General features: G+C 58.5%; 1 protein-coding gene across 1 annotated transcript in view; it reads right to left on the bottom strand.

The window, feature by feature from the left end:
* Nucleotides 1-26,360, bottom strand: part of ITPR1 (inositol 1,4,5-trisphosphate receptor type 1) — a 181,156-nt gene that overhangs the window by 96,090 nt on the left and 58,706 nt on the right. Inside the window, exons 5-12 of the mRNA XM_054694812.1 lie at nucleotides 12,838-12,953; nucleotides 7,595-7,681; nucleotides 6,505-6,663; nucleotides 4,811-4,909; nucleotides 4,187-4,270; nucleotides 3,962-4,108; nucleotides 2,114-2,209; nucleotides 797-841 (exon numbers count right to left, since the gene is read on the bottom strand). Coding sequence (XP_054550787.1) covers nucleotides 797-841; nucleotides 2,114-2,209; nucleotides 3,962-4,108; nucleotides 4,187-4,270; nucleotides 4,811-4,909; nucleotides 6,505-6,663; nucleotides 7,595-7,681; nucleotides 12,838-12,953 — 833 coding nt within the window. The remainder of the gene's footprint in view (nucleotides 1-796; nucleotides 842-2,113; nucleotides 2,210-3,961; nucleotides 4,109-4,186; nucleotides 4,271-4,810; nucleotides 4,910-6,504; nucleotides 6,664-7,594; nucleotides 7,682-12,837; nucleotides 12,954-26,360) is intronic.

Here is a 26,360-nt window from a genome sequence, read left to right as displayed (position 1 = left end):
TAGGGCAGTGGGGAGCAGGCGCCGAAGGGGCTCCAGAGGGAGGGGAAACAGGAGAAAGGCGGCAGCAGGCCCCTCGGGAGCAGGGAAGAGAGGGCCACGGGCAGGAGCCAAGGGCAGCGCCTCAGCCCCCCGGCCCTTGGCAAGCGCTTTCCGAGTCCAGCTTTCTCAAGCTCCAGGAACACACCTTCCCACCCCCTGTGTCTGTCCAGAGATGTCCAGGAGGACACGGCCCACCACACAGAGACTGCTCACTCCCAGGGCGACCAGGGCAGCCCCACCCCCATCTCCACGCGGCACGACCGCTGCCCCCAGCCCCTCGGCTGGGGACTCTGAGCCCCCGAGGGCCCCAGACCGGCATGATCCAGCAACACGCCTCTGAGAAAGGACAAAGCCAAGGAGCCAGGCGTCGAACCACACAACCGAGTCCATTCCTGACTTTGCAGGAAGCCAAGCCCAGGCTTAGACAGCGACGCGTCTCACCCCCACTGTCCACCTCACGCCCGCCCCGGGACTGACTCTACGCCCGGGATCAAGGTCGACAGCATCTATATGTGGTAGTTACAAGCGGCTTCTCAGGATGGGGGCTGGGGTTGCCGGGACACACGGGAGGTGCAGGCCCCGCCGGCTCAGACTAGACGTGCTGCCCGACGGCCCCCTTAGGCCCTTGGACACAGGAGCGAGCACAAGGCCTTCTGCTGAGGGGCAGGAGCCCCATCCCCAGCCTCAGCGGCAGCGGCGCCCCTGAGCTATGCCCTCGCCCTACAGAGGAAGACGGGCAGGCTCCCTCCATACTTACGGGGGGCTGAAACTCCAGGCACTCTTCCTCAAAGTCAGGGTCTACCTGATGGAAAAAATCATTGGGAAATTAAAACATCCATTGCTTTCTCGGGCTCGGCCCTCTGCAGGAGACCCCGCAGCCTGCACACGGCTCTCCGCCAGCAAGACGCCGTCCCGTCCCTCCGGCCACGGAACCAGCATGCCACAACGACGACACGGCACACGAGCACGCCACGACACACACACGCCACCGGACACGCTCCGTGGTGCAGACCGAGTGACAGCACAGTGGGTTCTCGAGCGAAGCGGCAGCTGGAGCCCGAGATGGACACAGGCCCTCCGCGGGCGCTGGCTTTCCTGCGGGGTTTGTGAAGGACGGCGATGTGGGCCCAGCAGGGCCTGCCGGGAGCCGGCCCCCCACTCTGGCCAGCCCCATGACCAGCCCAGCTGGGGCGCTGGGTCCACAACTCTTTATGGTTCCATGGCAGATTTTAAGGGCATCTTGGTCTCTGGTTCTTTTTTTTTTTTTTTTTTTTTTTTTTTGTGGGACCCTCGCCGGCGGCCGGGGATTGAACTGGCGCTGCAGAGGCTGCGGACAGCCTCACAACCCATCGCTCAACCGCTGCACCACCAGGGGAGGCCCTTCTGGTTCTTAATTATTTCAAAATCATACATTCGTCCAAGGGCAGCCCCGGGGGTTGGCACGGGCCCCTCAGCCACCCTCGGTGCGCTACGCAGGCGAGGTCCACACCCACTGGAGGACATGCCCTCGCCATCCGTCCGCTGAGTCTGCCCTGCATGCACGTCCACATGGGTATCTGCCTGGCAGCCGCCAGGCCAGCGGATGCGCCTTGAGTGAATGCCAGAGTCAGGGCCGAGCCCTCAGTCCTGCAGCAGAGGACTGCCTTTCTGCAAAACCCTTCACAGACATTTAAGGTCAAGTTAATTTGGGGATTTCTGCACACTCCTACAGGTAAGAACCAAGACCCGTCCGTGCGGCTGGTGCTCCGGGAACTGAGATGCCAGCTCTTCACGTGTCTCACGTCCCCGCAGCCTGACCTCGCTGCCCAGCAGCCCAGACGCGTCCACGTGCAAGGCGGCAGGAGCGGAGAGCAGGAGGCAGGACAGACCCCACAAACGATCCTGAGTGCCAGACTGGCCTGGCTTCTGACTCAGCAGGGCTCCAGAGGGAAGCCCTGGGAGCCCTGGAATGTGGGCCTCTTGGCTTGGAGCAGGGGTGAGGCGGGAGGAAAAGGAAGGGGGCCCTACCAGCCATGGGTGAGCCGGGAGAGGAGCCCCTCAGCCCAGAAAGAGAAAATCTTGGCCCTCCACTTACCTCGGCCGCCAGGTAATGGCCCGTGGCCAGGTGCTTGAAGCGGAAGAGGCTGTTCCAGTACCCGGCTCCGCCCCGGCACGGGTCGTGCTGAACCACCTGCAAGAGGAGGCCATCAGGAGTGGCGCAGGGAGCCAGGCCGCCGCCGCCACACTGGCCGCATGCGTCCAGCAGACCATACACCAGCAGATTGGACAGGTGGGGCCTAGGGGGTGTGGCGGGCCCACAGCACCAGGCCTTTGGACGGACTGAAAACCCATGAGAGCTGTTGCCGTGAGATGGGTGAAAATTGTGTGGAATACGGGTTGTATCTGAATGAAGCTACTACTTTTACCAAAAAAAAAAAAACAAAACAGATTTTGAATCAGTGAAATAAAGGTATTTCCACACAAACATGAAGGTAGTTTCCGGTTCCCTAAGGAGTGCTGAGAGCACTGGAGGCCGCAGGCACACCTCAGAGACCTGCGGAGGCAGCTATTTGGGGAGAAAGTTAACCAGGCGCCACTGGGGACCCATGGGGGGGATGCCGTGCAGGGCCAAGACCCCCGGTCTCCACGGTCACGTGTCCTAGAATGCAGACAGCTGCTTAAACCGGCAGAATAAAGACAGTGGAGCTCATGCTGTATTGAAAGCCAAACAGACGTGACCCACAGGCAGGAAGGGGCAGAGCTGCCACCGCAGGACAGGACGGTCGTGGGGAGCTACTGGTGACCAGCCCCGGGGCAGCGTGAAGCCTCTGTCGTCGTTAAAAATATGAAAATGCACAGGGTTGCCTTTTATTTTGAAGGGACACTTAAGTTTCCAGCCTCTGCAAGGAAAAAAATGCAAAAGGAAGACATTCGATGGCTTCCTAGGATGTTCAGGGAAAATCTGGCAGGGAACCCACTTTTGGAGACTAAGACTCAGACAGCTGTTTCTTCTCAGTGGGAAAAAAAGAGGCAGCTGTGATGACGACATCAAGTTAAGTGGCCTGAGAGCTGAAGCCCATGCCTCACGCTCTCTACAGAAAGCTGAAGTTTCTGAATCCGTGAAATACAGATCACCCTGCCAGAACCAGCTCGGGGCGGCCTCCTCCAGGAAGTCCTCCGTCCCTGCCCAGCCCACGCTCCCCAATTCAGCCAAGCCCCCCGAGCACAGGGAGAGGGCCCGTCCCCTCACCCGCCACCCGCACAGCATGCGTCTTATACCCCAACACCTGTGCACCCGGCAGGTGCCTGACAACACGTCATGGTGACGGGTCAACCAGCAAGGAAAGGAACCAACAGGAGCAAGAGGAGATCAGCAGCCCAGAGAGGGAAATTTCCACTGTCGGGGCTGGGCTTGCCTCCAAAGCAGCTGTCCCTGTTTCAGCATAATTCACACCAGCAGAGCCCAGGGAAGGGCTCGAGCGCCCACGAGCAGGACTGGGCAAGGCGGGGCCCTGTCCACGGGCCGGGATACTGTTTGGCCGTAAGGAATGATGAAAGACACACCGGGCGAGTCGACGTGGGGGGTAATTTGAGGAAACAAAGGGAATGCACCGACAGCACGATAAGCGAGTGGACGATGAGCTCCAAGCTGAGGTTGCACAGGTGGGGCAGAAGTGAAGGGGGGAAGGGAAGGGGCATGAAGGGGAAATAAGGGATGAGGGGGTCTTTAAAAAAACAAGGAGGTTGCTCTTTTCCTCCAGGAGCGCATCCGGCATCTTTCTGGGGGGCCTGGTGTGCTGGTTTCTCTTGGGTCGCCCACCCGTGTTTGAGCCAGGGTGGGCCTGCGGACCCGGAGGCTCTCAGTCCACCCGCCCACGAGTCCTGTCCCCCAACCCAGACCCCACCCGCCAGCCCTCACCCCACCTCCCCAGGCCCCCCTCACCTCCACCTCCCACAGGGCCTTGGAGCTGGTGGCCGAGGTGGCCGACTGGCGGCCGGTGGTCCTCAGGAAGACGTGCTGCTTCTTCCGGTGCTCGTCACAGGTGAGGAACTTCTCCTGCTCTGCGTGGAATAGCCTCACCACGTCGCCCTGCAGCGAGGCCAGGAGTTGAGGGGAGAAGCTGGGGTGGGGGAGCTAAGGACACTCCTGCATGAGCCCAGCACTCACCCCCTTCAGGATGTCGTCCTTGTTGTCGCTCCACTTCATGAACAGGACTATTTTCCAGCTCGTGTTGCAATTGACGGAGTTGACCTGAAGAGCAAAGCAGCCCCAGCTTCTCGCTGCCGCCCGAGGCGAGGCCATGCTGCGGCCCAGGAGCTGCCCCAGGGCCAGGACCCAGGGGGCAGCTACTCGTGGGGCCGACCGCCAGGGCTCACGGACACACTTTCACACACACACTATAACAGGCACAGATGGACTGTCCCTGCGCCCAAGACTGCCCACGGGGGGTTAAGCAGACTGACCCGGGAAGCCAAAAGCCATCTCTCGGGCTGCTGACCCACCGAGCTGCTGCTAGGGCCCACTGCAAGCCCCAATAAAGAGGTAGCACAATTTAGGGGGACCAATCAGAAAAGGTGCCCCGTAGCTGGACAAACTTCACGGAAATGTCCACCTTGGCTCAATGAGTTCAAAACCAGTCTACCCGTGAAGGGCTGCAGCGAGGGCGGCCCCCACCCACCACCCACTGGTCAGCCACGCTGGGTGCTGGGCCCTGGTTTTCTCTCCTGCCACAGGAGTCCACCCCCTGCACCCCGGGGCCCATGTGCCTGTGACGGCCCACGGCCACCTCACCTCGTTGCAGCCTGGGTTGTCCACCAGCTGGTGGCTGCTGGCGTGCAAGGGCTGGCCCGCATTGACGGGGTTCAGAACCACCTTGTCACCGATGACCACCTGGAAAGGAGGAGCAGCAGAGGCTGCACATGGGCCAGGTGGCCCTGGAAGGAGCTGTAGAGCCTGCGGGGAGGGGACCCCCCAACCCTCGCAGGAGGGGTGTTCCGAGGCCAAGGTGACTTCTGGGCCGCCAGGCACTGCTGCCTGTGAGGTTCAGTTAAGACACCTGTACGCGCCAACTCTTAGAAGCAGAAAAAGTATCTTTGAAAGAATAAAGTCCAGAACAATGACCTGAACACTTTTCTGAGCACAAGTCACACTGAGAGACTCGCTGTCTGTCTAGAGATGGTGGAGTTGACGCCACGTGCATGCTCGTGCGCCTGGTGGGCACAGACGGGGCATGGACAGAGGGCACAGATGTAGGTTTCTATCTGCACAGAGCCCCCCTCCCCCAATACTTAACACAGCCGGATGCTTCCTACTCTAGCCCACCTGCAAAAGCACCAGTCATGGCCACTAAGCTGGCCCGTGGCCTGGGAAGGGAGCCCCTGAAAGCACTGTTGGGGACAATTAAAGACCGCAGGCCTCTCGCCTGTCACCAGGTGCAGCCACGCAGGTCAGTGTGAGGACAGGTGCGCTGTCCAGGCCGAGAATGGAGTGAGGACAAGACGCCCCCGTCTTTCCTCAGGGGGTGGACCCGAGGGTGGGAGTGATGGCATCTGGGGAACAAAAGCAATCAGCTTTCTCCAGCTCCATGTGAACGCAAATTCCTCAAAAACGCCAACACTGAAACTTCAGCGTCTGAACTTGTTATTCCAGTCTCACTGGGGACCAACACTGACCGTGTACCAACTGGGGCGGGGGGCCTGATGCTGGCCACACACACCCCCAGCTGGGCACATGTGTAAGGGGCCTACAGCAACATAAACCGCGACACTGAAAACTGGCAAAGCTCGGTTGTAGGTTCAGGCTGGTGGAACATGTTGATGCGATTCCATTCTGTTTTAGGCACATATTTTTTCTAGTACAAATTGACAATTTCCGGATTGTAACAAGGTCGGAAATGCAGCTGGCAGCACTTGTCACACAAGCCCGTCGTAAGGGCTGTGCCCACGCCCTGAATTCTTCATGTGGCTAACAAGGACCACGCTGCCCGGTCCCCGGTGGCCTCCACAGCCCCCTCACCCGGGGAGAGGCCACTCGGGACCAAGCGCCACTGCAGAAAGGGACAGAGACCTGCCGGCAGCTCGCGGTAGAGGACACGGCTGCTCCTGGAACCCACCGCGCCACACACGGCCTCCAGCTCCCAGCAGCGCACTCCCGCCCCAGTGACCAGGGTGGGGCACACTGGACAGCCGTGCTTTCCCAGAGGCTTGCCGATGTACAGGCTGCTCCAACAGCTCTCCAGAAGCCCAGGGGGAAAAGCACAGCCACCCTATTTAGGTCACACACATGCAGCACTGTGTTCCAAACACGGTTGCCATAGTGACCCCCTCTTTCCAGACAGGGTGAGCCCCGATTCCAACTTTAAAGTTCTCCCAGTTGACTATCACACAGCTGGGGGGCAACAGGCCCAGGGCAGGCCTAGGTTGGGAAGGGCACCCCGCTGGGAAGGGCACCCTGCTGGGAAGGGCACCCTGCGGGTCTGCACTCACACTGTCACCAATGGAGCGCAGCTTGTAGAAAGGCTGGATGTAGAACCAGGAGCCCTCGTTGCCGGCCTCGTCCAGCGTCACCCGCATGGCGTTCTTCTCCAGCAGGGCCGGGAGCCTCTTGTTCACGGTCAGGTACTTGTTACTCTTCAGATGCAGCAGCTGAAACCACAGAGAGAGGGCAGCGCTGCAGCCGTTTCCCTCCACCTGAGACACAGGCCTCCGACGTCCCCACCACCGGGGCTGCCCGTGCAGGGGCGTCTCAGGCCGGAAGGTGCGGGGGGCCGGAGCTGCACTCCCAGCAGCCCTGGGAGGGCGGAGGATGCTCCAGGCCATGGAGAGGGGCCGGCCCCACACGAGGGACGCAGGCATCACAGGCGCAAAGCGGGAGCGAGAAGCTCACAGGCCATTACTGGCACAGTGGCCGTGAGGCTGTTCCACGGGAAGGGCGTGGCCACTGCAGCGTCCACCTGGACTTCTAAGCCCCGAATCTTTAACCCTCGGGAATGGCGATGTGAACAGTTACAAATGTGGAAGGGAAACACCGTCTTCTGCTCAGTCCAGACCGGAAGCACAGGCCACGGCTTCCGACTAGGAAGGGCTGGAGGGGAGCGTGAAGGCGGTCGCCCCTGGACATGGAGAGACAGCGGGACACCCTGGCCACATGCAATACCCCCTCTGCACCCACACACCTTCCAGGCTGCTGGGGTGTGGGACAGCTGGTCCCGGGCAGGCCTCCCTGTTATCCTTGGCCAGCAACTCTGGAGCCAACCAGTGGGGGCATTCCAGAGTCCCCGGGGAGCCAGGTTGACCCCACAGGAGGAACTTCCAATCTCTGCAAGTTACACCAAAGGGCAGGGCCAGCCTTCTCCTGTGCGCAAGGGAGCGCCCCACTGGGGACACCAGGACACAGTTCAAGTCGGAGCAGGGGAGTGTGGACACCGGCGCGAGAGGACCGGGAAGACAGCCTCGTCCGGCCGTAACTAGAAACGCCAGGCCCCGGTCGGGCAGCTACCTGGGAAGGCGGCGGGGGTCCGGGGTCTGGTTCTCGCTCCCTCCTCCCTGACGGGGCCCAGCAGGCCCGCGGGCATACCTGGATGACGTTGCCGTACTGGATCACGGTCCCCAGCAGCTTCCGGTTCTCCGTCTCGTTCTGCTTCTTTTCCAAGTCTGCGGCGTGCTGCGGGAGAGGGACAGCGGTCAGGGAGGGCGCGGCGGCCACACTTCCCTGCCACACCGCAGGGCCAGGAAAGGCGCGGCCACGAAGCCGTCTCTGAGGCCACGCGGGGCGGGTGGGAGCCCAGGGCAGGGCCTCCGCGCGGGTGGCCCGACGGCTTTTTAAAGATCATTTGTTTATTTTATGAAATTCATGGACATGTGCTTAGGGCGAGGCTTGATCAGAAGTATATACTTTTCAAGAAAACGGGGTAGGGGTGAGAGGGGATTTGCTGAGCCCACCTCTAATCGATAAAAGTTTTATCTTTTAAGGCTTTGGAGTCAAGTAAAACTGGATTTCAATGCCGGGCTGGGCGGTGCTTCTGGCTGTGTGACCTGGAATGTGTCATTAGTACCTGTGAGCCTCAGTTTCCTCTTTTGCAATGTGAGGATGAAAGTACCTCCCAGCCCTGGGCTGGTCCTGGTGGCATCTGGGGGGGCTGTCATTGTTAGCTCTGATTGTAATTTAGTTTTTATGGCTGTTCCTTGCCAGGAAGGACATCACCCCAATCTTGAAGAAGAAGAAATAAACCAGCGAGTCTGGTGGAGGTTGCGCAGGCAGTGGGGTACAGGGTGAGAGGGGCTGTCACCGTTTCCTCTACTTCTAGGGACACCTGGGGTTTCGCTTACCAATGTCGTTTTTACAGACTACACTTTATTAAGGCACAGAGATGATCCCCAAACCCACATCTGGGCTAACCCCAGCTCTGCGCAGTTACGAAGGAGGCCGGGCAGCGCTCCTCATCCAAGATTGGCGGGCGAGGGGGGAAAGCTGCACAGCGGGTTCCAGGGTAGCCAGCCTGGCTGCACCCCACCCTCCACGTTCACCCCAACCTTGTGACTCGGCTACTCTACTCCAGTTGTAACAGAGCTTACAGCAGGGGCCTGGCTTCCCCAGCCAGTCTGTGAATTGCCCTTTCAACCTGTGTCCCCAACCTGGGGCTGGGGTACGGGGCCCTGACCAGTCATTTCTCCTCCCAGAGGCCAGATGCCGGTCCCATTTCCAGGACCTGCCCATCCCAGTCCTGCTCCCCCCACACCAGCTGCAGCCCTGGGCCAGGCGGCTCCATCCCTGCTCCAAAATACAGCCCCACTCAGGAGACGCCTGCACATCGGGGACGAGGCATCCTCCCGGGGCTGATGCGCAGAGCAGAGCCGCGTGCACGTCCATGGAGCATTCCAGCCTCGTGCCTGTGACCTGCTGCCAACACAAGGGCCATCCTGCTGCTGAGACTGTCTGAGGGTCACCAAGTTGGCTGGTGGACAACCTTCCCGTTTCCTTCCATCTCAGCACCCCTTGGCCCTGCCAGAGCACAGGCATCGCTAGGAAGGCGCATCTTCTGAGGAAAACGAGCTGCAAGAAGCGATCCCGCACCCACGAGACCCACGTGGCAGGAGGGGAGGCTCCTGTCCTAACAGGCAGTTTCAGCTTCATGGCATCAGCCTTGTCCTTCCAGAACCAGGGTGGACTCAGAGGCCTCCTGCTCTCACTTTTGGGCTCAGTTCCCAGTTGCTCTTCTTAGGGACAAAAGACAAACCCCCAGTTCCGTGGCGCCTTCACGAGTATCAGCAGGCAGAAGCCGGCCAGCCTCTGCCCTGCCCCCTTCAGAAGGCCCAACTCTTCTCACCTTACCCCCCCGTTTTCATGCCGATGCCCCCCCTCCAGAGGGCTCTGCAGCACCCATGGGTTTTCTAAACAAGACCCGGGGCAGGATCCATGTGGAAGGCAAGCGAGACCTGGGGAGAGGCGTTTGTTCTTGCTAAGCAGCTCTCGGCTAATTTGGACGGGAAGTACAAGAAAGAGAAAAATGCCAGAGGGCGAAAATCAATGGGTTCAGTAAAATAAACATTCTCCAACAAGGAAGTGTGCAAATGTGGCTGTTCTCTGCTCAAAACACACACGGACAGGATTCACGTCAGAGACCCACACAGCGGGGCTCCCGGGCCTCCACACGGCACTGGGCGCGGAGAGAGGGCTCCCGTGGACATTCCTCTCATCTGAAGCACTTCCTGTGGCCTCAGTTAAGAAACACGCATCTGAAACATGAAGGTATTTCCTCCCCTTGCTCTCAGGGCGCCGGCTGGCCCAGCAACCCGCTCCGGGCGCGTCTCCTCGGGAGAGAGCCGGCACATGCACAGCCCACGCGACTTTCCCCACAACAGAGGAAGCTGTCAGGACCCTGAAGGCTGCTGCCCACGCGGGCCTGGGCAGGGAAGTCACAGCGCCGACCGCCGACAACGGGGAGCCGGGAGCCTGAGCAAGAGCGAGCAAGAACAAGTCTGCTTGTGAGACCAGATGGGAGAAGAGGCGGTTAGAGACTGAGAAGACTTAATTCATAAATTGAGATGACTGGGCCTCCCTGGTGGCGCAAGGGTTCAAGTCTCAGCGCTATTAAACTATCTCAGCCACCGCAGCATGAGTTTGATCCCCGGCCAGGGAGCTACCCACAGGGCACAGCAGACTCGCCTGTCTCCCCGCTGCTCCCCTCAGCAGTGTGTTTCAGTGGATCCTCCTGTTCTGCTCCCCGCTCTGTCTCTAGGGAGTCCTCTAACTGCCCCCCACCCCGCAGCTCTGGCCTACACCCTAGTTCTTGAGTGCATAAATAAATCTTTTTAAAAGTTAATAATTTAAGATGATTTAGGACACAGCGCGGAGGCCTGGGGGAGGGGCTGGGTGCACCCCACACACCAGCCAAGGCCTTCACCCTTAGCTTTCCTTCCTTGGTCCATCTGGAACTCTTTTCCTAAAGACTCAGGGACGCTGAGTCTCGCCTCCTGCTGCCTCTCCTTCATGCGAGGGCTGCTCTGGACACCCACGTAACCAGACTCACTTGGGCCCTGGGGACACCTGTCGGCCCAGGCCGGCCCCCTGCTCTTTGATTTCAGAAATACAAAAGCCCCAGGAGATGGCCACAGCAAGGCCCCCGGGACAGCAGCAGGGCTGCCCGCTCTGCACTGGGCCGTGGGGCTGTCACACTGGACAGGCCAGGCGGTCCTGGGCTCTCCGGGCTGCTGGGTGCCCTGCAGGCCTGACAACACAGGGGCCACCCCAAGGGAAGAGCACAATGCTGTCCTGCCGGGAAGAGCTGCCAGGCCTGGGGCAGGAGGTACCCCGGTAATTCCTGCAGCAGAAGTGAACACAGGGCCACCAGCCACTAGATGTCATGCTCCGTCAGAGCTGCCAGCAGGTCGCTTCTCCCAGTCAAAAGGAAGTCAAGTGGTCTAGACAACCAATTCCTTAAATGGCATTAATTTAAAATACTCTGACCTTTGATTAGGCTGCTTCACAGGAGTTGACAAAAATAAAAATGGAAACCCACTGGAGACTGGCCGCTGGCCCCCAAAGGCAAGTGACAGCCCAAAATACATCACTCCAGTGCAGCCGGCAGCGAGAGGCTGGGGCGTGCGGGGCAGGCCCAGCGGCGCAGGAAGGGGACCCACATAGACCATGGCCCTCTCGGGGACACTCGGCCTCCTCTGAGCTTTCTGAGAGGCCTGGGAGAGAGCCCACTGTTCTCTCGTCAACAAGGAGCTCCGGCCCCTCACCGGCAGGATGGGTCTTTCCAACTGCGCAGCTTTCACGGGTGGCTCGCCAAGGGGCATCGGAGGACCCGCTGTCCAAATGAGGCACAGGGGCTGTGCCCCGGGCTGAGTGGCAGCTCAGGCTTCATGGGAGGGTCCTACAGAAAAACTCAGCTTCTCAGCTCCTCTCAATAAACCCAAGGCTTGCAGCCCACGTCCCCAAGCGGCAGGATGCAGGCCACGGCCTGCGTGAGGACACGCCGGGACTTGCAGCCCAGCCCGCCAAGCCCTTCCTCCCAGCCAGCTCCCTGCCCGGCCAGCAGAGCCTCAGTTTACACTCCTGCTGACGGAGCTGTAGGGGAAATGAGGGCTTGAGAGTCCCCAAGAAGATCTCATTAAACAAGGAGTTTCATACCAGAAAAGGCAAGGCAGGCTCTCCCCACAGACACCGTCACCCTGGCTCACCCCACAGGCACCATCCTCCCCCGGCTCACCCCACAGGCACACACAATGGACAGTCTTCCCAGGAGGCTTCCCATCCCCTTCAGATGGGCCCTGTGCTCCCGACACGGACCACAGGGGACCCCGGACATGACAGCAGTGGAGGGAGGGGCTCCGAAGCTCAGGGGACGGGCCTGTCCCATGCACGGTCAGTGGGCTGGATGGTCACTGGGCTAAAGCAGAGGCCACAACTGGAGCCCCGCCCCGACTCCCCTTCACCCCAGCCACCCAGAGGGGTCCCGGCTGCTGCACCACGCAAGCACATCTTCCGGAGTGCAAGGGCGATTCGTGAGGGAGAGGACACATCGCACTCTGCATGACACCATCAGGACCCCCAGGCATTTTGGAAAGTAACATTGGGAAAGTGGGCCTCTGGGCTGTGAGGGCTGCACCCCTGTACCCGTGGGGCGCGAGGCCGGCTGTCAGGGCGCAGCACAGACCTTGGGGCTTCAGCGTCTCCGGCCCTTGGCAGTGGGGCCTGCTCTCTGCTGACTCACACAAGCTACCGTGACACCTGCCACTTTCCTCCTGTGTCTCCCTCACGACTGTTTTTCCATCTGGTCCCTATTCAGCTATTCTGTGTGTCACCTCCTGCTGGCCAGGGTCAGCACATCCACTGCCAAGGGGGCGCTGGCCTGCTGAGGTGAGAATGTCTGCCTGGAAGCCCTGAAATAACACTGCGGTCCCCAAAGTCCTGAACCAGAGGCTCAGGTGCGGCTGTGGTCACACAGCACATCAGAACAGTGACAGTCACGACGTGAGCCAAGAGCTGAGACGCACGGGGCACGCCCACGTGCAAGGCCCTGTCCCTGTGTCCTCTGCATCCCGTCACACCTTCACTGCACCCCGTCAGTGGACAGCACCGCCACCCCCCTTACCAGACAGGGAAGAAGGTCAACATCACCGAGTCATTGGCCTGAGCAGGGGCGGGGAGGCCGGACTGGTTGGTCACCAGCCGTGCCCAAACACCCCGGGAAGGGGACATCTCAGGGCGTATGACAGCCAGTCCCCAAGCCGGAGGGCACAAGCCTAGGCCCCACCACTGCCGGCCAGGCCTGGCTGGCCCCGTGCCTGCCCCCGACAGCCATCCCTACTCACATGCAACTTGTTGAGCAGCACTGCATCGGTGGTGCTGTTGGCCCCGGGCTTCGCCGCCTTCCAGAACTGCTTCTGTGCAGAGTAGCGGTTCATGGGACACAGCTTAAAGAGGCAATCTGGAAGAAACACACAGATGGCTGTCAGCGAGGAAGCATGTGCCCACTGCCTCCCTGGGACAAAGTGCTCCCCTCAGGCACCAGCAGAAGTGACAGGTTACAGGCCCTTTGCACAGCTCCCTACTGGCCCACCTTGCAGCCTATGCAGCCCACGCCCAGACCGGTGCTGGCCACCCGGCCGCACCCAAGTCATCCGGGAAGGGGACACCTCAGGGTGACCACAGCCCTCTGGCCATTCCCACACAGCCATTCTGAGTGGCGAGGGCCCAGGGTCCAGATGAGGGCTCCTGATGCAGCCTGAGCCACCTCCTGTCCTAGTGATGGGAATGCAGGGACCAGTGTCCTCACTGTGTGCAACAATCATCCCAGCGCCTTCATGGAAACCCCACACACGTCAATCCACTTAGCATCACTCAGGAAGCTGATCTGGAGGCGCCTCCCGGGCAGCGTCTGGAGAGCTGAGTACAGCAGCCCCCTCTGGAAAGACGGTGCAAGCCTGGCCCCACACTGAGCCCGTCTGACCCTTGTCCCTCCTCCAGGGCCACCATCCAGGGCACACAGGCTCTACAACTTTAGACACTGCCTGCAGGGCACTAACCCTGGCAGGGGGGTTAATGACATCAGATGGTTTCTGCAAAAAAATCGAAACATTGCACATGGCAGCCACGCAAACCCAGCCCATAAATGACCCTGCTCTTACTCCTCTTGTCAGTCACAATAGGGGGAAATATGAATGAATCAGACCTGAAAGTGTTACCACATATAAAGAAGAGTACGCAAACCACTTAAAATGCTGTCTTTCAAGTGGATCAAGATGTGGTGTATATACACACAATGGAAAACCACTCAGCCATCAAAAATGATAAACTCATGCCATTTGCAGAAACATGGACGGAGCTGGAAGGGATCATGCTCAGCGAAATAAGCCGGATGGAGAAGGATAAATATCAGATGGTGTCACGCCTATGTGGAATACAGAAAAACCAAAGGGTCAAAGACAAAATTGAAAACCAACCTTTGCAAACTGACCACTGATCTTGGGCTTTCAGAGGGAGCGGGGAGGCAAGTGGGGTGAAAATGTTGGGGTTGTGAGGGGAGAGGTAAGGCCTGTGGGTGCTGGGGGGGGCAGGCTACAGTGACTATGCCGAGAGGGGATTCTTATACTGTCGAAACACTAGCAAGGATGGAAAACAATGGTGCCTCCATAACAGGAATAAAATATTGTCCCCCATGATATGCGTGGCCCAAAAGCACCTACGTCCCCAAAGGTATTGCTGATGAGACTGTAATCACAATTAAAAGGATACCGCATAATCACTCATCTTTTTCATTAACCTCTATTCTCCTTGTTTCTGTAAAGCTGACAGTTTATTAGTAACACATTTATAAAATGCTTAAATACATGTGTTGCTTAAATACACCCACACCCACGGGTTATATCTATATCATCAAAAAATTTTTTGTAAAGGACATGCCATCAAAAAAGTTTAGAAATAACTGCTGTAAAACAGGAATTCTAGGGCTTCCCCGGTGGCGCAGCGGTTGAGCGCTGGGTTGCGAAGCTGCCCGCAGCCTCTGCAGCGCCGGTTCAATCCCAGCCGCCGGGCAAAGTTCCCACATGGCGCGCAGACCTCTCCTGCCGCCCGCTGCTCCCCTCAGCAGTGTGCTTCGGTCCCTCTGCCTGCTCTGCTCCCCGCTCTGGCTCTGGTGAATTCTCTTACCCTCCCGCGCTTCTGACTGTACCCAGGGCTTGTATAAATAAATAAATAAATCTTTAAAAAAAAAAAAAGATTTATTTAAAAAAATAAAATAAAACAGGAATTCTAAAGATGATGCTCTCTGGAAAATTTACTTTTGACATACTAAGTTCTCAAGTGGTATTTATAAAAATAAAGTTGGAATGAATATGCATAGTTGGGAAAATGGGTACCCTGAAAACAGACCAGGCTTCTAGGAATACTCGATCTACTAACTGTGCATTAAGGCAGGTGCCCTTACAGCGCCTCGAACAGGTAAAAACCTGGTGACTATCTTCGCCAAGTAACTATCTCAAAGTAAGAAAAACTCATTTATTGTCAGTACAGAAACACTAGGATTTCCCCCTAATTCAGACTTGAAGTTGTTCAGGGAAAAAAAAAGATGGTTTATCTGCAGGAATAAAAGGCACTTTCCCCGCTCCTATCCTCTCCTTCACCACACAGCTGACCTAGTCCCAAGCAGTTCTAAGACACGCCCATGGTGGCTGATGCCCCTCTCGACAGGACCAGCCCCACCCGGACAGCAGGCCACACACCAGAGACACCATCAAGGGCTCCAGGGAACAACAGTCATGGCAGGAAGCAGGTTTAAAAGCAGGGAGGCCTCCCCACCTCCAAACAAGCCCACAGTCACTGTCTTTTGCTGTATCCTCGGAGACGTCGTGATGCGCGGCAGAGACCAGGGTCTTCTCCCCGGCGGATGTAGGCAGCGTCTCCACCGCCAGGTGAGGCACACACACAGAGCCCAGAGGCGCGGTCTACACTGCCGCTCTGTCTTTGGCACAGAGCAGGGGGCGGCACCTGGGCTGGGCCGGGGCGCCGTCCCTGAAGATCACACAACGTAAAGCAAAAGCTGGCGTTCCCGATACTGACATCACTGGCGTTAATATTTGATATGTGAGTTACTCTCAGAATCACATGGGGTTAACGATTTCAAATTTCATCAAAAAGACATTGAGAAGGAAAGGATGTAAAACGCACGTCCCCCGACAGACTTCACGGGATGATGGATAAAGAACGTGCACTGCAAAGTTTTCCAGATTTCGGTTGATTCTGGGAAAATTGGGCTGGATCCCCGATGCCACGTGCCCCCCACAAGGCACAGCGCGTCCTGCAACTGCTCCGGACAGGGAGGGCAGCGCCCCCCACAGACCAGGGGCCGCACCCCAGGGTCACACCTCGGCTTCGCGTCCCGGAGAGTGTGGCTCAGCAGCGGGTGCAGCCAAAGCGGAGCTGTCAGGGCCACACCAACTATTTCCGGGGCAGAGCGGGGATCTGCATGGGATTATGTGTCTTCACCTCGGCCGTCTATGTAAACAGAAGCCATGCTCACGCGCTAGTAACAGAAGTGAATTAGCCTTGCTGATTCTGTCCTGCCTTCTGGTTGCTTAGCAACTGATTCCAAGTCAAAATCAAATTAAGCAATTCAAATGGGATGTTACAGTAGCCTTCCCAAATTCTTCACTTTGCTGGCTCCATGTTGTCCTTCGCTATCTGGACTGTACCGCTGGGCAAAATTAAAGTTCCGCTGGATGCGAATACTGTGCCAAGGATAGAAACCCGCAAATACAGGAAATCCAGTAGCAGAATATACATAAAACCTACTTGGGGGAAGTGAGTGTGTGTATACACACACACACACAAACACACCCCACACTGTGGCTCAAGCTCACCCCAAAGAAATGCCATGCGCGTATCTTGTGTGACGAGTGTTATTTTATTTTAGGCCTTTGCAGAATAAACTAAAGTTTTCCAAAAATTCTCTTTGGAATAGTCCTAAACTTTCACACATGCCACGCTGGACTAGCAGCAGAGGCGCAGTCGGCTGAACCGGGGCCTGACTAAGAGCTCAAGGGCTGGGGGGCTGTAGCGAGCGCCTCCCCTCAGTGGGCGCTGCTCAAAAATGGCCTCCAGAACCTGGCCAGGGAGCGCGTGGCTGGCTCAGGAGGGACAGCAGCGCAGTTGAGGAGACAGGAGCACAAAGGGCCTCCAGCGAGCCTGCAGCCCCCACAATGGGGCCCCAGGAGAGTGAGACAGCAAAGCAGCCTAATCCACAGGGAGTCCTGTCAGGGGCTCAGTCTGCGAACACAGGCTGCCGTGACACAGCTGAACCCCACTTCTCCCATGGTCCCCCAAGCCCGCGGCAGGCCTTGCCTGCTTTGCACACTTGGGTAACCGCCGGCTGCAGGGAGCGTGGGCTTCCTCGTGGCTGTGGAGTGGACAGCTCCCCTCGGCTCCGGAGGCCACGGCAGGCACGTCCTCTGAGGTCGCTGCCAGCTCTACGCATCTGTGGCCAAATTCAACACCGAGGACTAGAGGCGGGCACAGCAGGGGCACAGCAGGGGACACTCGGGCTGCTGGTCACGCACAGCGGCGGATTCATGCAGAAGTAGCGGGATGCGTGCGCCCACGGCCTTTGGGCTGAGACCCCGCTCATCTCTAAGGACACGGTCTTTTTGGCAACGGTGCCCACGAAGGAAGGGCAGGCCGGAGAGGGCAGAGTGGGGACAGGAGAGGAAATCCAGAGTTCCCATTTGCTCGTGCTTCGTCGGGGCTTCCTGGGACACAGTCCGGGTGAAACGCCGAGAAGGCGGCCCACGCACGGCAGGTGGGAGGCGGACAGCCCACTACTGACGGTGACACGGCAGGAGGGCAGGGGACAGCGGGCGCTGCGAGGATGGAGAGCTGAGGAATTTGAGTTACAGTCGATGCAGCCCCCGACCCTGAGCAGGGAGCACTCGGCAATCCAGAAACTACGTTCCCAGGTTAACAGAAGCTTGACCTGGAGTCCACTGAGCAGAATAAGGACCCTCTTCTCCACCCCAAAAAAAATCCCACATGAGGAAAACTGAAAACAAAAAGCCCAACTTCAGCATCAATGAAACTCAGCCCTGGCCACAGTGAGGGAGGCAGGAGGAGTTTGCAGGGTGGTGCATGGCGGGTGGGGTGAGCCCACAGGGTGCAGCGAGAGGCCCACCCGCCCGCCCAGGGGGTTCCCTAAGGGCTCAGCAGCCCTGGCTGGGGGGCAGCACAGCACCCGCACATGCTGAGGCTTCAGAGGGGGCGAGGGCAGAGGACGGCACAGCAGAGCTATGCAAATAAAGAAAAACAGACCGCTAATGCCAGGGGAAGTTGCATATTAAAATCCAGAGTGTCAATATTTACACAGTTATAAGAATCTGAGCCTGAGTATTAGTCTGGCTGAAAATAAGGTGGGGGGACAGGTTACAAGGCCAATGGGGTGATGGGGGGGGAGCAGGAGGGCAGGAGAAAGCCTGTCTCATCCAGGACGGAAGTCAGCAGCCGAGATTCAAAATAATCGCCAGATACCAAGAGACACACATCATCTAGACATACAGCAAATGCCAGAAGAAAACACTGGAGTATCTTAAAGCACAGCCTCTGGAAAGTGGGGAGGTAGGCACCGGGCGTCAGATACGGGACTGTTACTTTTATTCTTCATTTTACCGATACTGGTAAAATGTTACTGGTATGTTACTGGTCGTAACATAAAACGACCATTCTGAAGTGAGCAACCCGGCGGCATTTAGCACGCTCCCTGTGTTATGCAACCAGCCTCTCTAGGCAGCCCCACACCGGCCTCGTCACCCCCAAAGGAACCCGCATCTGTGAAGCAGTTCCCTGCCAGCCTCCCGGCCCCTCACTGTTTCAGGGCTACGCAGGAGTCCACAGAGCTTGTTTAAAGGCTTGTGACCTCCATCGCCATCCGCTTCCTGGCCCCCACGTTGCAGCGAGAGACCCCTGCCCCTGATGGCTGCAGCACTGTGGGTGACCGTCAAATTCGGCAACACACGTAACCTACAGCCCGTGATCCACAGGTCTCTGCCGGGCTCACGGGCCCAAGAAGTGCTCCCCCTGGGCACCAGCACCGCACCCCTACTTGAAGAGGGTGTCCTGGCACAAGAAGGCCCTCCGGCAGCATCAAACTTGTCCACGCGCCATCAGTGACAACCCAGCACCAGCTCCACCATGGGGCAAAGCAGCTGAGAAACCAGAACTCGGTGGAGGCCGGGGGAGAAATGCTTTGTGTGCACCCGGCCACCCCCAGGGCCTGTCCTCGGGCCACCAAGCAGCCCTCACACCAGTCTCCCCATCCGCTGGATGCAGCCAGTCCCCGCCCACCCAGAGCCTGAGCTCTTCGAGCAGTCGCCAAAAAGACAAGCAACCCACTGGCCACCTTTTCTGAGTTCTTCATTCAGCTGCCACATACACACCACAGAGTTTGTGGAGGGAGAAATCAAGGGGGTTTACATAAGGTAGAAACAAGAAAGATTTAAGCGCTGGTCATTCATCTTGCCATTTTTTTTTTAAAGGATTAAGAGGCAACAGACAAGGTGACCCACGAAGAGAAGCGGGATGAGTCTCCCACCTACGGAGGCAGACGCCATGGAAGGGAAAACAATATAACCTGCACTTCGAGGGCGCGCTCAAGTCAGGCCAGCGGCTTCCGAAACACTTATCTGCCTCGCTCGGCACTGTGACCTCGGCTGCTCAGCAAATCACAGGCCCGGAAATGAATGCGTGGCTAACCCAGGTGGAAGAACGCTCTAGAAGAGCAGCTCGCAACAGGAAAACCTGCTGATGTTGTCACCAGCAAGTAATTAACCCCCATTTACTCCAAGAGGAAGCCAAGGTGACATCTGGCCTCCGCTGCACAGGAACCACGTCCCCGCCAAGCAGGACGTCGTGACGCTGTGCAGGTGGGACTGGCGTGTCAGCCCCCAACCTGTCGGCAGAGAGGGGCCTTGTCATTAAGAGACAGAGGCCACCGAGGTCCCGCCTTCCCACGGGGGCGACCGGATGCTTCCTCCGCACGGAAACCCTGGCCCGCTCCCCTGCCGGCCGGGCCGGCCTCCCCCGAGCCGTCCAGACCTGGGCACGCGGGAACACGCAGGCGCTGGAGCCTCCCTGAGCGCGTGACTTTGTTTGCACACGTTCACACCCAGGGCAGATCTCACGGACCCGGGGCAGTTCTGCTTTGGAAATTGTGATCCACCTGAAAACTGCTTTTCCACAGTGACGGGGCCGACTCTCATCCCACCCACAGCACAGGGCTCCCCTCCGCCCCAGCGCTGCTCACGCGGCCACCGCTGCCAGCAGCCCCCCACCCCACCCCACCCCACCCCCGTGCCAGGGCCCTGCGCGGGGCTCCCGGCTGTCCGGGAGCCGTGCTGGAAAGCAGCTGATCACTAATGGCAGGTTTCCTTCCCTTCCCTTCTCAGAGGCGACTGATGTTCACACCCCCCTCCCACATCCAGCACCGCCACGACGGGAAAAAAGGACTCGATGTTCAGTCAGTTGTTCTGGAAACTCATTGACGAAGCCTGTGAAGCGCACCAAGGACAGCTGAAGACACCGCAGTTCCTCTAGATGTTGAACAAAAATGGCGCCTACGCCGTGCCCGGGAGAGAGAGCGCGGGGCTGCAGCTCAGCTGCTAACCCAACCTGTCAGGAACAGGAGGGGCAGGGGCGGTTGTGGCCCCGGCTCTGCCGACATGGGAGACCTGGGAGGCGACGCTCAAGACCACTTTTTTTTCCTGCTGCGCCCTTCTGAGCAACAGAGATGCCATCTTCTTTGGCAAAGTTCGCTCTGGGCAACTTCTGTTCCCGGAACCAGGGACACGTGACACGCAGCGTCCCCCTGAAGGCCACGGAGGCCTGAAGTGGGGTCTGGCTGCAGCGCCCAGCCGGAGGCGGCGGGCCTCACCTTGCCACCCCTCCCTCCTGGGCTGCGGTGGCTCCTGACTGTCTGTGGGACTCGCTTTCTGAGAAACCAGGCTCAGAGGGGCAGGCGCAGAAGTCAGCTGACCGGCACAGTGCTGACCTTCTTCCGACAAACGTGTCCACCACCGTCACGTGCACATTCCCAGAAAACCACCTGCCCCACCACAGTCTCCACACGACAATTTCCAAAGAGCCCACACACTATCAATTTACATAGAAAACACAGAAATGTTCACCTATATTTGACAAATGCCAGGAATTCCTAGCTTCTCCATTTAGAAGCCAAGAATTAAAGCTATTTCAGCTCTTCTCAAAGAGCAGAAGAGGCAGTTCCCAGAGAGGGTGTTCTTCCTGTGCTCCGGCCCGGAACCCCCAAGAGCCCACGGGCCGGTTCCCGCCAACAGGCAAGGGCAGGTTTGGAATCTCAAGAGAATCACAGACCACGCGTGAGCTCAGGAAGGCTCGACTCTCCCCCACGGGAAGCCAGCGGGGGTGTGATGAGTGGTGTGGGGTCCGGAAACGGGCCAGGCTGGTGCCCATTGACCACCCTGAGTGATAAGCCAGCTGAAGCGTGCTGTGGGGGGCACCGAGCCGGGAGGGCAGGGCCAGCAACGCCGATGAGTCTTGACATGGTTGTGCGGTGTGGAAGAGCCCAAAGAACACACTGGATATAGTCCTAGGAAATGCAAACTGCGCTACGGCGACGTGTCATCGGGGCTCCCGGGGGGCGGGGGGTAAGAAGGGGGAAGGAGGGAGGCAGGGGAGATTAAAAAGGGGCAAGATGACACTTGGGGGCAATGAGTATCTTCATTATTTTAACTGTGGTGACGGTTCACTGGTCTACACAGGCGTCAAAACTTTTCAAATTGTACATGTTTAAAATGTGGGCTTCATAAGCTATTTTTAAACACAGCCTCTGTAATGTTATCAATATTATTCTCTAAATGAGAGCACGCCTCACTGCCGTCGAGCTTTCCCCCAAAGAGAGAGATTTCTATATCGAAGCCGTAAGTGGTGTGACACTTGGAGTCAGAGTTTGACCCTGGAACACGAGTCAAACAGCACCGCAGCCCAGAGGCGGGGACAAAGCAGCCTCTTCACATTATTTTCTGCTGTGATTTTTATTAAGAAAATGTTGGCTGACAACACTATGTGATTCAGAGGTACAGGATCACAGGTGGAGGTTACCACACCACATCCACCACCGGAGCCCTTCACCACAGTCCCCGGGACCCTCCACACACTGCTCTCCACCCTCCCCTCCCTGCAACAGCCTCGATGCTAGTCAGGTTTCCAGACTTTGTTCCTGGTTTGACTCTGTCTGTCCCCTCGTTTGGCTTCTCTACACTCCACACCTCAGTGAGACCATCTGGTATTTGTCTTTCTCCTTTTGACTTACTTCACTCGGCATCATTTCCTCCAGGTCCAGCTGTGTTCTCACAATTGGCAGGGCTGCACCTTTTTCATGGCTGAGTAGTATTCCATTGTGTAAAACAGACCACAGCTTCTTTATCCCTTAAGCTGTTTCCACAGCTCGGCTATTGTGAACAGTGCTGCCACCGACACAAGAGTGAGTGTGTCGACACACTTACAAATAAGCTTTGGGTGGCGGGAGGGGGAGCAATCCTGCTTCCTGAGACAGGGGAAAAGCACCTGGGAAGGATGCGAGGGAATGCACCAGTGTTATGTGGCACCAAAGAGTAGCCTTGTTGGGAACGGCCCTAATATCACCAATTTGTAGTGAGTGTTAACAACCCAAGCCTGGAACATGACTTGAGTTTCAGAAGCCACACTCAGGAGCAGAAGCACGCTGGGTAGAGCCGGACAGAACGACACGCACCCAGACAATCTGGCACCATTCTGGGAAGAAAGCAAGTCACGCTTAAACATATGACCTGGTGCTGTCAGACTCCCAGGAGAAAACAAAGGGAAGAAGCTCCTTGGCAATGGTTTTAGGGGTGACTTTTCTGCACCTGATACTAAACAGCATCACGCAACAGAGACAGCTGACAAGAGGAAAAGGCAACCTACAGGATGGAAGAACCCCCCCTGCCAACCCCACCCTGGACAAGAGGCCACCGTCCACGAAGAGAAAGAACTTCAAGTCAGCAGCACTACAAGGAATCGGATCCTAAAGCCCAACAGAGAAAGAGAGCTGGTTCCCGAAGTGGGCGTCTAAAGGGCTCGCCCTCGCTCGTCAGGGAAACGGGACTGGAAGCCCCGGGGAGCGTCCCCCCCCCCACCCTGCAACCACAGAGCAGGCTGGCGCGGGTGCACGGCTGGTGGGTGTGCCCACTCTGGGGACTCGCACACACCCATGGAGAGAAAACAGGAGCTCAAAGAGGAGCCTCAAAGAGGAGTTGGGGTAAGTGGAGAGTGATTCTCCAAGCTGACCGTGGTGGTGTCCACAGCAGCCCAGACACAGACAGCTCTCGCGACACCGCTTCTCGGCGGGCCAACCACGGCTGGCCCTGCAGGAACGGCGTGGAGCAGGGGACCCAGGGGCCGCGGCCGGGAGGAGCCGGCAGGTGTTGCTGAAGGAAGACGCCCGCACCCAGAAGGGGGGCTCCGAGCTCTCCGCGCAGCACAGCAGCCTGGTCCCCTGCAGTAGCGGTGGCTTCACAGCCGCTAAGAGTGACCCTGGCCATTCCAGCCACCACCAAGCAATGGCAGCTATGTGGCAGAGGGGTTAGGGAGCCACGAAATGCAATATAAACGCATCCAGTCAACAAGCCCTGAACTTCCACAAGGCGGCATGCCAGCTACGCCCCGTATGAAAAGGAACAGGGAGGGGGAAGTCGCAAGGGAGGGCCGGCCTCCTGCACCGGGAGGGGAGAGGCGAGGCAAACCTCCGCTGACCAATTGACCACGCTGGCTCCTGACCAGGGGCTCCGGCCTCCACCTAGACTGGGGCATCGGCCACAGGCTCAAGGATGGGGGCCGCAGGAGGGCCTGGTGCGGGCCTGAGTCCAGTCTCTCACACTCTCGGCCTCCAACACACCGCTCTGTTGTTTGCAAACCCAAGCGTGGAAGTGAACGGCGGCAAAGACCACTGGGCCCCACCAGGCAGCCAGGAGAGGCTGGCCAGCATCCCCGGGGGAAACACAGCACTTGGTCTCAAGCCAAAGCAGGTGCTCCCGCGCCTCCATCGTCACCAGGCTCCTCGGTACCCACCCTCCCTTCTCCACAGAACTCCAACGCCCCCTTTCGCAGTGACCCCAGCCGGGACAGTCCACGGCACCTGTGTGTGGCTCGTGGTGTACCCTCTGCATCACGAGGGACGTGGGGCTCGGGTGACACCCTCATCACCCAAACCCAAGGCCCCACAAAACCTCACCCTCAGCTGTCTACACGGACACGTTTACTGAGCTAACAGAAGCTTCACCTAACAGCATTATCCTCAGCGCCAGCTGCCAGGGGTGACTTCAGGCCTAACTCGGCACACGGACAGCTGTATCTGGCCTCTACTGTCAGGGCAAGTGGAGAGTGACTGACACTATTTAAAGCGGGCAATTTCACATTAAAACCCAGCTCTCTCACGCTTCATTACACGACACACGCACACCAGGACTGGGCCATGCTGGGTTCCTGGTACCTGGGCAGCCAGCAGCTGGAGGTGAGAGGACCTCATGAATGGACACACACTTTCTCATGGGCCCCAAGTCACTGCTGAGCAGACATGTTCCCCTGGGGCCCTGAGTTCTGGGTCCAGCAGGCCGCGACCCCGCTGACTCTCAGCCTCCAACGGGTCACACACTTTACTGCCTCAGAGAAGCACAATGGAGGCAACTTGTTTCAAGGAGGCCTGCGGCACAGCCCGACGCCCAGAGGACTGTGAGAGTCCAGAGGACTCTGCCTGGCCAGTGCCGCTAGCGGGGAAGGGCCTGGGTGATGCCCTGACCAGCTACACAGACGCAGGTGCCTGGGGCGGGCCAGCGGGACGGGTCTCTGAGCTGAGAGGTGGCATCCAGCTGTGGGGGTTCTTGGGGGGCAGACAGCCTGTGTGGATGGAAGGAGCCAGCCGAGAGGCAGTCAGTAGACGCACGGAGGCCCAACCTGGGGGCTGACGCCGGCCCGTGGCTCCCAGGGCAGGAGCTTTGGCACGCGGGCACGTGGCCTGTGACCGTCACTAAACCCTTCTGGCCCCAAACCAGCCAGACTCTGAAGCAGGGCAGGGAGGCCTGGGGGGGACTTGCTTGTTTGCTTGTCCCCAGTTTTCAGGTGTGAAGGGAAACGCTTTACAGCACTCACAATGCTTAGCTCGCACGGGAATTCAACCATGGAGACTCCCCTGAAACAGGCAGCGACTTAAGCGTGGTGACCTTTCTGCAAAGTGGGGAGCTCCGGAGCAGGCCGCCAGAGCTGTCGGGCTTGGCACAATTTTATAAATGCTGCTGGTGTCCACAGCAAGGGGTTTCAACTCCAGCTTCACCTTAATCACTTGGGGGCGGGGGAGCCAGGTCTACAACATGACTGAGCCCTGACAGCAGCCAGCTTTTCGGAAGCGAGCGGGGCTGTGGCCCTCTGTATCCTGAAGGGCCCGAGACGCGAGGGCACAGCGACAGGCGCGGCCTCACCAGGAAGAGACTGCACGCTTCACAACAACATGCGAGGTGGTGCAGGCACCTGAGAGGGCCCAGTCACTGGGCCTGAGTGTGCGGGGCACCAGGCCGGGGCTGCAGCTGCTGAGGCTGCCCCCCCCACCCCAGGGGCCACAGGAGCCAGAGTGGAGGCTCAAAGACAGTGACAGACCCTGCCGCACTCACACTCACGTTTTCTCCTGTTCTTTCTCTAGGTGGGAAAGTCCTTCGCACCCAGCTCTGAACTACCCGGGGGAGGAGGCTGAGAGCTGCAAGCCGGCCCCCAGAGCCTGCAGAGTGAAGGGAGCTCTAAGCCCTGACTATGATGCGTTTTCAATTTGCATCCTTAAGAGGCGGCTTATGTAAGCGGTTATGTCAGATCTGTTAAACTGACAGGGCTCCAGGGACGACTCAGAAACATCCACCAAGACAAAGGCAGTTGTTTAAAGACATCACCTCCAAATTCAAGCTCAGGGACCCCAACCTCGCAGGCTGCTCCGGCCGAGGAGCCAGGGGCTTCTGTTATTCCATCAGAAGCTTCTCTCCCCCGCCCCACCACCAGGTTAAATGAAAGCTTCCCAACCCTGCCCGAGGAGCAAGACCTGGTGAGAAGACGACCAGGGGGCCGTCGATTCAGGAGAGGATTCAGGAGAAGAGCTGGGTTCCCCGAGTCATCCCTGCTCTTCACACTCCTGCCCCAGGAAACACGAGGCCGCGTCACCCTGGTCCAGACGCCAGGAGCCCGGCAGGCCGCCTGCGCCAGGCCCGGAGCCCAGCAGGGCAGACAGCAGTAAAGAGCCGGAAAAGCCGGGACCCAGACAGACATGGCCTCTGTCCCCAGCTCTGTCCTCATGTACCTTCGATTCTGGATGATTCTCAAGGGGGCCAAGATTAAGGAAACAGACACAGCTGGGTCTGGGAAGAATGGAAGAAGGCAGAGAGCCCCAGAGGGCTGGAGCTACTGAGGGGACCAAGGCAGGGAAACCAGGGCTGCTCTGGGGTGCGATGTGAGCACAGACACGTACACACAGACGGGAGGGGGTGATTCCTGGCAAAACATGAGTGAATTCCAGGCAGGACAGGCTGCCCGGGGCAGGGCAGAGCAGGCCCCTGTGGGCCGCGACACCGCAGGCGCTGGAGTCAGTGCGCGGAGGCCTCCTGGCTCTCAGAAGGGGCTGGAGAGACCCGGGTGGCTCTTCCACACCGGTACCTTGCAGGACTGAACGGGACCATCCAGAGAGGAGACGGAGCAGAGCGAGGGTCAGATCGGGATTCAGGGGTGACAAGGAGGAAGACACAGTCGGGAGACTCAGAAGGAGCAGCCA

Source organism: Talpa occidentalis, unplaced genomic scaffold, assembly GCF_014898055.3.
Source record: "Talpa occidentalis isolate TD23 unplaced genomic scaffold, MPIMG_talOcc4v2.1 talOcc4.10, whole genome shotgun sequence".
Lineage (NCBI taxonomy): Eukaryota > Metazoa > Chordata > Mammalia > Eulipotyphla > Talpidae > Talpa > Talpa occidentalis.
This window is presented reverse-complemented; position numbering and strand designations above follow the sequence as displayed.